This window comes from Sparus aurata, chromosome 18, assembly GCF_900880675.1.
Source record: "Sparus aurata chromosome 18, fSpaAur1.1, whole genome shotgun sequence".
Classification (NCBI taxonomy): domain Eukaryota; kingdom Metazoa; phylum Chordata; class Actinopteri; order Spariformes; family Sparidae; genus Sparus; species Sparus aurata.
Window position 1 is genome coordinate 34,953,550 of NC_044204.1, and position 15,668 is coordinate 34,969,217.

Below are 15,668 nucleotides of genomic sequence, written 5' to 3' on the forward strand. Positions count from 1 at the left end.
CTCGACTCTTTGCTGGATCATTTCTAAGGCCGCTGCCTCATCGGCAATATTTAAGTCACTGCACTGCTGCTGCTGAAATATCATACATGCAAAACAAAGAAGTCAGCAAAAGAGCAGTGGCCTTCAAAAATGCAGCACTGGGGGATTTCAGGATTTCACACCAACTACTAAATCTTTATTGCACAACAAAAGCACCGCCTGGCTTAAATAATCCTCAATTTGAAAAATAAAATCAATCTTCCAAAGTTCAACCAAGGTTCACTGCCTGAGGGAAGCAGGAGTATCTGAGAGTGAACTCACGCTTACACAACATCTTCAGTCGGCAGCTTCACAGCAGGTACTCACCCACTGCCTCCGCGAGGCCAAAGACCTTCTGATTGTAGGCGTCTGTTTTATCCCAGATGAAGGTGTACGAGAGGTCGGGGAAGGCCGGGAAAGACTTCTGGAACTGACGGCCCATGACGGCCACCATCAGGTGCACCTTCATCAGGCCGAAGGGGAGTCGATCCTGGGTCAGAAGCACCTTGAGGATGGGCTTGTAGCCAGCTGCCCTGGAGCTCAGGTAGACCAGGTTGAGGTCACTGCCTGGTATGGCCACTTGCTCATGAAGAACCTAGGATTTTAATTAGCAGTCAGTCTGGTGCCAAGTGCACAGCGTGGAGTTCAGACTTAAGTAACTAGAGCAACAGGAGTTTGCTGGGATTAGATGTAGTTACAGCATGTGATACATTACAGTACATTTACAGTATACGGTAATATTTGAGTTCACAGTTATCATTCACAGGGTTTCTGCAGGTTTTAACAACTTCGATTTAAGACATTTTAAGACTATTATGAATACAATTCAAGACCTATTAAACATCAATGCTGGCAAAACAGCATGAAGGGTATGATGGAACCTCTGAGTGCCATAATTAACTAAATTATTTTTTCACATGTAACATGAACACTGTTCAGAAACGGTTTGCTGTTGCCATTAAATCGTGCCGTTTTGTTTCTCTGACTTCCAGTGCGACTGATGATATTACACCCTAATTAAAGCGTCTTCTTGCAGAAGGTGCAGCTTCAAATTCATTATTTTCAACATTTTCATCAAGCGAGCACTGACTGCACTGTTCTCCAGCCAGACTGGGTTGGAAGTTTTACTTACCTGAATTAAATGAAAACATTTGTAACATGAACTCATTTCTTGTTTCAGGAGGCATTTTTTTTAACGAAGAGACGCCACGTAGTTCGTAGTTTTGTTTCAGCAAGTTCAATGCAAATGCAAATCAAAAACGCATTTAAAACGTGACTCACGTTTATTGCAATTAAAAGAATTATCAAAATATAATTCAAGATTTAAGACATTTCAAGGCCAGAAATTCAGATTACTGGATTTAAGACTATGAAAGCAGCCAGTGAAAGCGTTCAGTGCGGAGCGGCTCGGCCACACAAGAGGAAGGTTTATATAGACACACTCATTAAATTACATTCTGTGCAGGAAAGTCAAATATAATTTTTGTCAAGCAGCAAAAATAGCTCGTAATAGTTAAAAAAAATCATACTTGATAGTTCTTAGTTCCTTTAAGAACTCACTTATACACAACAGTATAGTAAATTAACATTTATGAACACACGCCATGGGCAGTTCATGAATTATTCATTATTTGGGACTGTGCAAAAAGATTCTTTCACTTGAACACCACGGCTGTAACACACTTAAGTCTTGCTCTATTTTTATCGTCCTAGTTGTGGAACAGGTTTCACCCGAGCGCTCACGCTGAAGCATGTCCAAACTGTCGCAAACAGATCTCTTTTTTTTTGTTCCTAATCAGTTTTAAACAGCAGAAGCTGCAGAGTCACATTTTTGCATTTAGGGATTTTCAATTCTGATTTGAGCCAAATGGATACAAACCAAATCCTGGGGCATGCAACCTCCATGCGATGTGCCCTCAGAATTTATCAGTATTACTGTGAGGCAATTTATGGCTTAGTATTTGGGGAGACGCCTCAATTCAATCAAAGCTCAAAGGCAAACTGAAAGGCAAATCTGACTGTTTAAAATAAGCGAGAGAAGCCGTGGTGAAAGGAAGATAACAGCATTATCGTTACTCTGTGTTTGTGTATTTTCAACGCTGCTGCTTGTAATGTTGAGATCAAACACGGGTCAAATTATTAAAGTCATTGAAAAGCATCAGATATGAGCGCAAATTTGGAATTGACCATAAAAGCCCTGTAATGCGTTCTCCCCGGGTCACCTCTGCGTGCGCCGTCTCACCTGCGTCTCGGGGATGATGGGACTGTCCTCGGGGGAGCTCTTGTAGAGCGTGGAGAGGGGCGTAGCCAGGATGAGGGGGTTGGGTCTGATCAGGCCTGTAAGGTAGCAGCTGGGGATGTCGTTCTCTTCCCTCTTCATCACCACCGTGTCCATCACGTGGAAAACGTTCCAGGGCAGCCACACTGTGCGGTGCAGCGTGGGGAACGGGGCGCGCTCGTAACTCAGCGTCAGAGAAGCACCGCCGTTGGCCAAGAGGTCAAACCTTAACACAAAACCAAATCGCTGATTCGATCAACTGAATTATTAGCAATACATAGACTGTATTTACTGCTGTTTGGGTCTGTCTGTGATCTATGTTCATCCAGATCTATATATAACCAATCATCCAGAAGAACTCGTCAATTAGAGACATTTTTACTAAATTTAACTTCTCACAAGAAGAAATAAAACACGGAGGGGATTTCTTCTTTGGTCCCACTGAAAGTCTTTCCTCTTTAAACCAGTGAACCTGCCAGCTTCTGTACAGCAGCTGGTGATGATGTAGACTAACAGGGGCGCCACAGTGCTGTCGTTCTTTTTCAGACAACATCGTCCGTTTGTACCAAACATCAACAGATGATGTTTCGTAGAGCATCGGGAACGATTTGTGCTGAGCGTCATGAATAGTGCATCTGTTTTGAAAAAATAATAAATACTTCAGTTACACAAAATGAACATGATGAACCGCTTTTCAAATAGATACGAAGGTCGAATGACTCACTGGTACATATAATAATAAGGTCCTAATTCCTCTTAGTACACAAACACATCATTGTACGTCTTTAATCATAATTTTGCAAACAGATGAAGAGAAAAACTAAAGCTGAAGTTGAATGGACGGAGGAATATTTGAAAAACTGATGGTCTGTAAATAAATCTCAAGTCGTAATAAACTGGTGTAAAGTAGTAAAGTAAATATTTATGTCAGAACTGAGCCCGATTATGCTTTTCCAACGGAAGAGGAAACTTTTCCTTATCAAAAGTATTCCCTCTGTACAGCCTCCATATACTATTATCATTCACTGAATCTAATTTATGACTTCTGTTTAACCAGGCATGGTGTGAGGAGACACTCTATGGTTGGATTTGGTTCGGAGTCTCGGGAGTTTTCACTGGCGAACTGGTTTTAATTAGTACGACATTACTCAGGGAAAAGTTACTGGTTTGGAAATGAAGGGCGACTCTTTGAAGTGCTGCTCTATATATTCGGCGAGCTCCACTACCCAGGGGGTAAAGCATCTGTGTGGTGACATTGCATGCATTCACACACACACACACACACACACACACAGATTCCAGTGCTTATGCTCGTCTCTCATGCACGCACCCACACCCCACATGACACACACGCCAACAGCCAAGCTGTGCAGCTGACCTAAAACAGCTTCCTTCTCAAGCTCTCTCCACTTTGGGCAGTGGGGAGCGCACAGCTGCAAGAGGCCAGGCTTTGATGCTGCCCCCCCCCTTCTTAACACACTGAGCGGATCTGTTGGCTAACCAAGTGTGATTATCCCCGACCATTTATCACGCTCCTTGTCAGAAGAGTTACAGGGCGGAATATCTGAAGAAATCAGCTAATCCTCAGCTATCTGGGGACCCAAGGATTGTGCTTCATAACAACAGCTGTACAATTCTCTGCCACTCATAAGCCTTTTATTCCACACTGGCAACACATAAACAGCCTCTATGTGCTGAATTTGAATGAAGGGCCCGGTTCACTATCTCCGACGGCCATCTGCAAAATGAAGCTCCTACCTGAGGTGAACCCTCCGTCTAAAATATATGACATGCGTTTGTCTTGTATGTATTTGCACTCCCATTATTAAGAACCCGTCTGCGGTAACGGCGGGAGAAGGTCAGACAGTAATCCCATGTTTTACTACACCGCGGGCAGATTGATTCTACCCTTGCTGATTCAATGCATTTTAAACAGCCCGGTTCAAAATGGCCTCCACCACTGTGACATTTGCATGAGGAATTGTTCTAGGGCACAATGTGCTGCTGTTTCAATTTGTTTGGAGCGCTTCTTGGATAACTGCCAAGACGACTCTCCCACTATTGGACAGCTCCTTTTTTTTTTTTTTTTTTTGCATTTTTCCATACTGATCGGGGGGACAGCAGTCATGCCACAAATAAATGGTTGCACAGGCAAGGGTTGGCCCTAAGGCCAAGCTAACAACGGGAGAGTGCCCATGTTTATTTGGACATGTAAATCAGTGTTTAGAAGTGCAGATGGATTGCTGTGTGGCCCTGCATGCCGCGCTGACTGATGCCTGCGTGCACAGAGTCTCACTTACATGCCATCTTGACGCGTGATGGTGTAGCCGTACTCCGGGTAGTGCAGAAAAGACACGTTGACTCCAATCAGCGGCGTCCCGTCTCCCGTGAGGACCTGACCTCGGATTACTGACGCCAGGCTGTGTGGGCACACAAACACAGAAAGGGCTGAATAAACAAACAATACCAGCCGGCGTCAAACACGCGGCCGCAGCAACAACGCCGCTCACAACTGTCATCCCTTTGCCAGCGGCACTAGCAGGAAGGTATGATTTACTGACCATTAGGAATACACACGTCAGTGGTTGTTATTCATAAAAAGGCCACCTTGCAGAGCAGCTCTCTGTCTCTGTTTACTGCTTTTAAAAGCCAATAACTCAGTGAGATGTAGTTTTCCAGACATTAAGGACTGAGATTTTGCAGCATCCTGAGCATTAGGGCTGCAAAAGAAAAGAATCATATTGTGATTATTTCTGACAGATATTGCAACATGAGTCATGATGTTAGTGTTTTGCATTTCATGTTCACAGAGAAAAATATAAAAATGTTGATGATGTGATTTTTGCTGGCGTCTGTACAAAAAACAAGCCCGCCGTCTTCCACCGAGAGAGTTGAAGCAGCACAATGCTTTATTTATTTGTGAGGATGTGCTGTCACACTTTACGCCTTCATCCAGGAGAATCGCAGCATCAGCCACTTGGATAAACATTTAATTAATTGTTCAGCACATTTTGCACGTGTGTTTTGGCATATCTAATTCCACCAGGATACAGAAATAAATGCATTTTCTCCCTCACATTTTTTAGCCTTATTTTTTATTAAAAGGATTATCAGTTATAGCAAAACACAACTTGTCAAACCACGTACAGCTTTTAGAGCAGTTCAATTTGTAAGTCCTGCACAGAAAACAGTGGGCATCAACGCTGAGAGTGGAACGCACACAGCACATAATGGAGCCGCTAAGATTTGCAGTTAAATTATCATTCTACTCAGTAAAGTCAACTTGGTAAATGAAGTGTACAATATGCCCAGCAGTAGGCACATCAAATGAGATTCATGAGTGAAATATTCACAGCGTTGCTATCACTCTGACCTCACTGAATTAAGAATTTCCCCTGAATTGTTTTTTTCCGAGATGTGTGATCCGAGCGTGATTATTCTTGCAAGCGCTTCTTGCTTCCAAAAAAGAGCTTATTGTCAGTGTCACACCCCGAGTCTTATGCTCGCTAGCGTGATAAATGTCTGTGGTAATACTCGCGATGAAAGATAATATATCAACAAGAATTGTGTTAGAACAAGCTCTTCAGCTCGCTAACAGATATCCTCTTGATGTGAGAAGTTGCAAAGCTCGATGGCTGACGTGTCAAGAGGCACTTTATAGGAATTCAGAACAACAAAATGCAACGCTGGAGGCGAACTGTCACAAAGAAGAAAATCTGTTTGAAAAGCGGGCTGAATGTAACAATGACAAAGAATCGCCACAGCGGTTTAGAAAGGTGAGAGGGAAATCGGAGTATGAATGTAAAATAATTCAAACTGTTCAGTGTAGAAAAATCAGAATGTGAGGGGGTCCTTCTGGTTTGAAGGAGGGAGAAAAAATTACACTTTTCAAAAATAAATGTAGGAGAGGTTTTCTGAACAAAGATCCTCTTATCCACCAGGATTTGTTCCGTGCATTCACACCTGGTGGCTGCCGCATATAACCCACCTCCTACCGCTGACCAAAGAGCACTGCCACCAGAGCAGGTGGGGGGGGGGGGTTAAATGCTTCACTTAAGAGCACCTCAGTGGTAGTTAGTACAGCATGAGAGAGCATTACTCATTCACTTTGCCCACCTAGATTTGTGCTGCTGGCAAATGGATTTGCTTCTGGTCAAAAGGCTCCCCACCTCCAGCCTCCCCTCGCCTGCCTTCACTTAAAAAACTGTATTTTCTTTGGCATTTTCGCGCCATAAATCACAGACACTGAAGGTTCATACATGATTAAAGGCTCAGATATCCGCGGCGATTATTCAACACGACTGCGGGGGCCTTCAGGTAAAACTTGTATAACGCCGCCTCTTGTTCGTGTATCCTTAAGTGTGAAGTAATTTGTTAAGTCAGTCCTTTATTTGAAGGTAAGGAGAGGAGACACTGCGATATTTCTCCATCAACATTTAATCATTCCCCTCTTCTGAACCACAGTGCAGAATTTTTAAAAGCGCTCCACCACATTTGTCACTGGTGGGCAAAAAAATGTCTCATTTTGCCACTTTATCTCCGGGTCATTACGTATATGAGACGAGGATGATCAACAGCTTTAGCCTCTCTTATTTCCCTCCCGCTCCTCGCCTGGCACAACCATCTCCCATCCTTTATTTACCGGCTCGGGGAACAAGGCCACTTAAGAGCCCCGCCGAAGGTTCACTCTTTCTTCCCTGTGTCTCTATTAATCTTTTGAGAGGCAGACGGATGCTGGGAGAAACGAAACACCCCCACCCCCCCTCCAAGCAAACGCCAAGTCACACACCACCTGCTGAAACCCCAGAAATGAATCATATAATTCATGCATTCTTATCTGTCTTTGTCTCACACTGGCTGTAGAAAAACACCATCTGAAAACCCAATGGGAGACTTGTGTGGGGACATGCGATACGGCAGGGGGACTGGCAGGGGGGGAAAGAAAAAACACTCCACCGCAACACATGTTTTATTCTCTGTGCAGTACGCAGGACAAGTTTACTGCCGGGCTCTGAAACCTGACCGCACATTGAAATCTGCTCCCTTTCTCTGAATTTACACAATGCCTTCTTAATAAGAAATAGAGGGAGAGGAGTGACCTCTAACTGTTTCCCATCTCCGCACCTTTAGACATCAGACGCTCCACGACCAGGCACCACAGTCACCGCTGCTTTTTGGAAGTCTTGATGCTGTTCTGGCATTGTTCCAGTGCTTCACAGATTTATTTTTTTATTTTTTTTATAATGTACACTCTGCAAAGGCTGTCAATAAATTATTCACCCCATAACCTCAAATGAATGTTTGAAAAATATGGGTCTCCAAACAAAACGTAAAACTGCTAAACTCTACTCTGTTATCTGACGCTTTCAAAAGATTTTTTATTTTTTTTCATGTTTGCTGTGTTTTTGCCTACAAGACACACACACACACACACACACACACACACACACACACACGAAAAAAAAAAAAAAAGGTAATTAATTTTCGTCTGATTTAGGGGTATGCATGTTTGCAGAGCCTCTTAAAATGCACCGTGATGTTTCCGACTATAAAACTAAACTTCTACAAGGAGATAAAAAAAAGGCAAATGAGTATTTTGAGCAAGAGAGCTAATGCCACTGCCAGACATGAAATCGACAGTAAGCTGAAGACAATGAGGATGAGGATTACTGAGAACTCGGCCGGGTGGGAGGGGGGGGGGAATTGCCTCATTCTATATTTTCAGTAAAGCATGCTATTTACATAAGGATTACTTTAAACTATTGGAGGAAATATTCCCAAAGCCCTCTGCACACAGTTGGCAATCATTCCCCTCTCCATCAGACACAGAACAAACTCTGCTCGTGATTCTGAACAGATGTGCACCGAGGTTTGGGTTGAAAAATGAAACTGCCTGTCGGTGTGCACGTTGTATAGCCCAGCGGTCTTTTCATCGGGTGAGGAATTTTCTTCCTTTATGTCAGACTTTTTTCATCAATGTTGTTACCTTGAATAAACACCTTAAAACTTTCCCTCCCTGCCAGAAGTTAAAGGAAATGTGTGGTTACATTGCAAAGGTTCCACAATGAATAAAGGTGGCCCCAACACTGCTACAAAGATTTCATTCAGTCTCAATCAATGTCAGAATGTCTTTGATGGAAAAACTAAAAAACGATCTTTACTCTGCATGTAGCTCCTGTGGTTATTGTACTGAGAACTATATGCCAAAGGAAATAAGAAAGGATGAAAACAAGACTTGAATCAGATTTCCGAGAGAACCATTCAATAAAGTTCACAATGACAGCGCTCATATACCGCTGTGTAGCCACAGCGTTCACAATCTTCCGTGACATCGGCTAATTGGCTCTGAACACAAAGTTCAGGTGAAGCTAATGTGAATGCCATAAACTAAAGTATTCAGCAAACTAGAATGGCACTAAGAAGAGTGCAAACCACCGCCAAGGCTCAACACTTCCCTTTTATACTCGTTAATATCTAATCTAATGTCGTCCGATCAAGTTTCATAGAAGCTGTTTTCGTTTGAACCTGCTGACGAATCAGCCAACAGACACATGAACACGCTGGGAGCAAAACCTCCGGAGCAGAAGTGATTCAAATAAACAAGATTCCAACTCATGACGATTTTCATTGTTGGTGATTCTCTTCATTACTTTATGTAATAATTGATACATTGATCGGCCTTTAAAATGACATTTCAAAGAGTCAATCAATCAAAAGATTTTCAGTTTACCGTCAGAGAAAAATACAGAAACCAGAAACTACACATTTAAAGAATTTTACTTTTTTTTCTTAAGAAGATTAATACATTTCCAACATAATGGGGGATTCATTCAATAGTTAACAGCTAATCAATGAAGACATCAGTCATTGCGGCCGTTAAGCTATCGCCAAAGTTATTAAAATTTGCCACGAGGGGCCTTTCAGGGTAATCAATAACAAGGTTGTCAGGACGTTTCAGCCGACGCCAAATCTGTCGACCTGCTGGTGGCTTCAGAAGGATTCGTCCTCTGGGAAACATCACGGTTGGCACACCGTTTATAGTCTGGACCAAAATGGTGGACTGACCAAAAGATCGAAAAGATCCACAGAGCGAAAAAAAACTAAAACACTTTGCAGCTCAACAAAACACAAAGCAGCAGCTGTATGAATTGTGAAACTAAAGAAATCACTTGTAACGCCGCCGAAGTGGAAAATTATTCAATATGTATCATAAATTACCAACAACAGGTGTAATTTCTATAAATGTGGCGTCGAGTAATGACAGAAAACAGAACTCTGTGTATCTTTGATGTTAAAGTGCAGAATTCCATTAAGTTGTTTGCTCTCTGCAGACTCTCTGTGATGGGACCGATTTTAATGTTCGGAAAGAGTTTCTACGAAAAAAAAAAAACGCCTTTCAAGCAGATATCAAAGAGAAGTCTATGTAAGTGTGCCACTCTTAGATATTCAAACAAACTGTGCTGATGATCACAAATAATTATGTTTCTGATAAAAGATATACGTTAATGTGCGGCGAAGACCGACTCTGTTTGCTGCTCTTTCCTTTCCAGTTGGGAAAACCACCAGGTTCTGTTATCTCGCTGTAAGAAAGCTAATCCTCGTGTTCTCACGCTGATAGGCGCTATTTTTAGCAGCGAACGAGCTCACTGTTGAGCTACTTAATCTTGACTGGTAAAAGAAATAAACTGTGGTGGCAGTGACACCACTGTAAACACACTTGTCACTGTGACTGCAAAGACAAAGAGACGCGGGATCCTTTGACGTGTTCGAGTGGCTGCACAAACACAGGTGTCTTTCCCAACTCGTAATGAGACAGCAAACAGCCAACGTGGTCCAAATAATTAAAGAGCTGTCAGTAATTCATTAAGCCGCTTACCTGCTGTTGAACGTGTTGTCCCAGGGTATCACGTGACTGCCGCTGGGACCAATCAAGAAGCTGACGCGGTCGTAGAAGCCCTTGGACGTGGGCTGGGCGGCTGAACTCTGGCCCTGGCTGGCGATGGCAGCGGGGTCAGGCGAGCCGCGACAGTAGGTCTGACCCTGGCAGGCGATTTGAATGCAGCAGTCTGGGTCCATGCAGTCCACGAGCCCATCTGGAAAACAGAAGGGACAGACGAGACAGGGAGGGAGAAGCTTTGTTGACCTGGATCGCGTTAAGGGAACGTGTGAGCATCTCCATTCTTGTGTTGAGCTCTGGTGCACACAGATGACTCCTAGCGTCAACTTAAGTTCATTAAAGCGACAGCTGAGATGCGGAGCTGACATGAGAGTGTGAACTGTTTCAAAGTATGTCACCTAATATGAACTTCAAAAAGTTCTGGGCCTGCTGATGAGGCTAAGAAGCAGTTTATTAGCTCCGGCGTGTTAATACACACTCTCAACTATTCTTTATAATTGATCTACTGTATATTTTAAAGCATGCAGCTTAACAATCTGCTCGGCGACATCATTTGCATATTCTTTCCAGTGATGTTTTATGTATGATTGATTTGTTTTGTTTGTTTGCACTGTCACCGCGGAGCCACATCAAAGCCAGTGTTTTCTGTCTTGCACAATCAGAGGAACACAAACGAAGCTGAAGCTAAAAGACTATTTGTACAACGCTTTTACTTCTCCCTACCTCCCTCGTTATCCTTGCCATCTGAACAGAGAGTTTCGGTCGCTACATCGCATCCCAGGCCTCTCCATCCTGACTGGCAGATGCAGTGCCAGACGTTCTGATCCAGGACGCACCTCCCGTTGTTGTTGCACAGCCCGGGGCAGCCGTCTGTCAACACATCATGTACGCGTCAAACAGCCGAGCAAGTCAGAACAAGGAAATCAAGAGAGGGGGAGGAGGAGGAGGAGGGGAGGGAGACAAGAGCGAAGGGGGCATTTAAGAGTGGACAGGGGCAGAGGAGGGACAAAAATGATATAAGACAGTATTGAGTGAACATACAGTACGATACACCTCTGACAGGACTGGGGGGATGTGGGGGAGGGTGTGAGGAGTTACTGTCGTTTCACATGAGTTTCAGAAGTGAAATGTGTTGGACAGAAGAGGGGAAACCTGCTGAGCTGTGCGCTGTTAAAAGGCCAGCTGGAGTCAAATCCTCACGGCAACGTTTGTTGAAATAAAAGAAATAATAAAAGAAAGATAAAGTTTGAATGATTCTTTAGAAGTTCAACTGACTTGTGTTTTGGTGTGATTTTCCAACCAAGGGCAGCCTTGGAGCCAAATTCACTCCACTTTTTTTATTTATATGTATTTTTGTGTGTGTGTGTGTGTGTGTGTGTGTGTCGCAATAAAGATTTAAAGGATTCTTTGTCGAGTTCAAAGTTTGCCCGAATCAGAAGGCCGTCTTGCAAGCGCATTGCTGAAAATAATTAAAGTGGGAGCGGCTCCCCGTTGCAGATGTGAGAGAAACACTCATGTGAAGTAACGGCAACATCAAAGGGAGAGAGGGGAGTATATATGTAAATAGGGGAGAAGTGTGGGGGGAGAACAGGGGAGGATCTACAGTCTCTACATATACAGAAAACAGAGCATTTGCTGCCAGATCGCATTCCTTCTAGTGGAGGGAGTGAAGACAGGGAGCCGAAACATGACTGAACCACACCAGTTTTGGCCGTTTAATCTGGCAGACACAGGGAATTAAGACAAGGTGGGGGGAAGAAGGGACCGTGGAGTCTGTGTGAGACTGGTTAAGACGGACAGGAGATGAGGGGACATATCGGGGGGGAGCAGGATCACAGCAGAAACATTATGATCGACTCGGACATAGAACAGGTGTATATACGCCGTGCTAGGAAAGACAGAGAGCGGGGAGGGATTGTTCGTGACAATCTCCCTGGGGGGGTAGTGGTTCAATTTACCTTTATATCCTATCTTGACTGCTCCTATTACACAACCGAGGAAAGGGAAACATTTGGAAAAGAAAATTACTTATCTCTGTGGTGGCAGAGTGCTAAGACTGACAAACACATTTTACTTATTGTAACTTACAGGGAAGCACAAATAAAAAAAAGTGGAAACGGTTGCTGGCTTAAAGCTGATGTACCTGCCATGTTGGTTTTAAATATTTGGAAATACAAAAAACAAAAAGAAGCTCTGCAGGTAGTATTTCCCTCAAGATTACCGTTGTCTTCGGCACGTTTTTTTTTTTCTTAAACTTCTGCTCTAATTTGAAAAAAAAAAAAACTCTCCACTGTGCATGTAAATCTAATATTAAGCATGAGTGACAGGATATGACTGGAAAGCTGCGAGCTCAGCCAGTTTTTTTTAAACAGAGTTCACTTTTTTTAAAAGCAAGGATCATAAAAAAAATAAAAAAAATACATCTTACAAGAAGACTTAAATTCTCAAGCAAAGTGAAGAAAGTGTTTTTTCTTTTTACCTGATACTCTCGAATCCAGGGCTATACATGTAAGCCAAGAGGGGAGTTGGAGAGAGACAGATAGGTAGGAAGACAGGCATACAGACATAAAATAGAGAAGAGAACGGATGTAAGTGGGAGTTAGGCACAGAAATGCAAATAGAAACAACAAGTAGAAAATTGGTTTGAAAGGGAGAGAGAGAGAGAGACAACAGAGACAGAAGCTGCAGATTCACAGGAGGAGATTCAGAGTTTAGCTACAGTAGGAGGGGAAAAGGATCTGGAGTGTAGATGTTAATTAAAGCAGAGAGTGATTAATCAGAATTATAGATGCTTCCGTGGTCAAAATCTCCACATTTCCTCTGTCAGATGGTGATTATAATTCCGTCCATAGGAAGGAACTAAAATGAAATTCAGCATCTTAAGCGCAGTGAAATATTCATTCCTCCTTCTGCTTTTCTTTGGCGAAACAAGATGGTTTATCTCAAAGCAGAGCACTGTTCCTCTTGATATCTGAGTGTAATAACACTCTTTTGTTTTCAGACCATATGAGCCAGTTTTTCATCTGCTTCAAAACATTTCACTGTCTGCTTGTCAGGAGGTATGTAGTCTCAGCCTCATTCTAATATGAACGCATCATGAAGCAGCATACTAAACTACTTTCTCTCCCTCGTTTTTTTCTTTCTTTCTTTCTTTCAATTTTGCCGTCATCTCCACTCCAGTGATTTCAACAACTGCACGGCGATGGACCAGCAGTACACTAAGGCGAATCAAAAACACCTTAGTGGTAAACTGCATTGCTGAGAAAGCGGTGACAATGGGTTAAGCCTTGCATATAAAACAGGATCTGGATGCTCGTGACAAAAGAATGGCCGAGGAAGTCCTCTATTCAAGCTCTGGCCATGTAATGTGATTAAAAGGCGCTTTGTGCAAATGGCAGTCATTCAGGGTTTGAAAGACAAAATAAGCTCCCGGTTCTCCAAGAAAAGGTAACGCACTGCCTATTCATCCCCACTGCGTCCAAAAGCAAGGAGTTACTTTCCTGACGGGAGCCTTGAACAGGGAGGGGAAGAAAAGGGAAAATGGATGGTGCAAAGTCTGCCCTGCGGAGGGAAAGATTAATAAGATCAGGAATGTGACCCCTCCAACAACTCCCTCACTGCAATCTCCTCCCCCAGAGATGGAGCCACGCTGCGGGCCGGGGATTGCTGATGAGAGAACTTGTAAATACATAATTAGGGTTCAATAGTTTGGAGTGCCAGATCTTTGTTTCACAGGGAATACGGCGTCATCGAGAGGGTGGAGATGACACTTGGGGGAATGGTGTTTGACGCGGCGTGTCAGGGTTTAACTACAGGACCTTTGACAGGGGGTAAGATGTCGAGGAAGTCTGAGTTAAAGGTCAATAGGAAGTGACATCTCAGAACTCATTATCCTCATTAATGCCAGGTGAAGCACTGCCATTTCAGAAAAATGATATTCCAAAGAGGCCTACCCGTGGCTTCTGGGCTCCCTAAATACCTGCCCTTGACTCGCTAATACAGGAGCATCACTTGAGCAGTCTGAAAGGTGGAATATCTAAATGGATGATGGAAAAATTACAAAGTTGATGTGAGGTGTTGCACAAAAAGACAGAGAGGAGAAGAGGGAGTGATTGCGAGGATATACATCAGGTTTTCTCATTTCACTTGCGTGGGAGAGATGCAGGTTAAAGATTTACGTGAAAGTGTACGACATTTTAATATAAATTCATTGTTTGTCTGTGGATTCGCTCTGGATTTCCACAGATGAATACTAGTTTAACTCACAGTCATTTCATTCAAACCTCCACATTTGCCACAAAGCTGCTGCTGATCAGGAGGTGATGCATCAAAAATGCAGAAGCTGAATCGTAAATATGTTTAGTCATACAACCCGGACTCCAAAAGAGGTTTGACGCTGAGTAAACGACAACACTTTTATGAAATAATATAATTTATACGATGGAGTGTTGAACCTCACCTCGTCCTCCTGTGAACGACTGTGAAGCTGGTGTTTATTTTAATTTTTTACTTTTTCAAAATACACTCACATCAGGACAACCAGGACCATTAATATATGGAGAGGTGTCAGAGCGACGCGGCTGCCCTGTAATCAGGAACCCCCGAGCAGGTAGGAGGTTTGGCTGCATTGCTCAAGGGTGCCTCAGCAGCACTCAGGAGGTGAACTGGCAGCTCTCCAGATACCTGTCCAGTGCCAAGCTGCTGCCAAGACGGAGCTACTGCCGCCCCTCAAGAAGCACATTACAAAAAAATCAATGAAGCCGATGATGTAAAACATTAAATATATTGTGTTTCTACTGTTTTCATTTGAGTACAAATCTAAAAGAATTATGGGATATTCCAATTTATTTATTTTTATATTCACAACGTCAAATTTTTTTGGGAATCAGGGTCGTAGTCACCATGGTTAATGCTTAAGAAAAATACATATATATATATATATACATATATATATATATATATATATATATATATATATATATATATATATATATATATATGTATATACGAATTCATGAATGAATGAATGAATGAATAAATAAATAAATAAATAAATAAATAGATGAATAAATGAATGAATGAATGAATGAATAAATAAATAAATATAAAAAAGGAGCAATACCACAACAGGTGAAATACCCGGAATTAAAACATTAAAAATACTCACAATGTAAAATGTAATTTTTACTTCAGGTGAACGTAATATACAGGTGTGGTACTAATTTTAAAAAAAAAAAAAAATGTGACATGAATTATCGATTATCATTATTATTATCAGTTGAAAGAAATCCATATCATGCATCCATATTATATTTTTAATTTAATTTTATTGCTGCAAATAATTGAGTGATGGATTGATTAAATTCTTTATAAGATGATCATTTGATTTTAAAGGTAAATTATCAATCAGCAGAGTAAAATAATAATATTAGTAGACTAAGATTAAAGCGTTAAAGTAAAACAAATGGAAAAACT

The 15,668-nt window shown here is 42.3% G+C and overlaps 1 protein-coding gene across 9 annotated transcripts in view; it reads right to left on the minus strand.

The window, feature by feature from the left end:
* The window catches only part of LOC115568823 (teneurin-3), a 157,306-nt gene that overhangs the window by 33,592 nt on the left and 108,046 nt on the right, over window positions 1–15,668 (minus strand). For 6 of the 9 annotated variants that reach the window (XM_030396460.1, XM_030396465.1, XM_030396461.1 and 3 more), the window contains 7 exons: window positions 12,673–12,693; window positions 12,152–12,175; window positions 10,917–11,063; window positions 10,173–10,389; window positions 4,597–4,716; window positions 2,261–2,522; window positions 346–613 (listed from right to left, as the gene is read on the minus strand). In XM_030396460.1, coding sequence (XP_030252320.1) covers window positions 346–613; window positions 2,261–2,522; window positions 4,597–4,716; window positions 10,173–10,389; window positions 10,917–11,063; window positions 12,152–12,175; window positions 12,673–12,693 — 1,059 coding nt within the window. The remainder of the gene's footprint in view (window positions 1–345; window positions 614–2,260; window positions 2,523–4,596; window positions 4,717–10,172; window positions 10,390–10,916; window positions 11,064–12,151; window positions 12,176–12,672; window positions 12,694–15,668) is intronic. The other 3 variants (XM_030396464.1, XM_030396463.1, XM_030396462.1) reach the window with 2 other exon arrangements.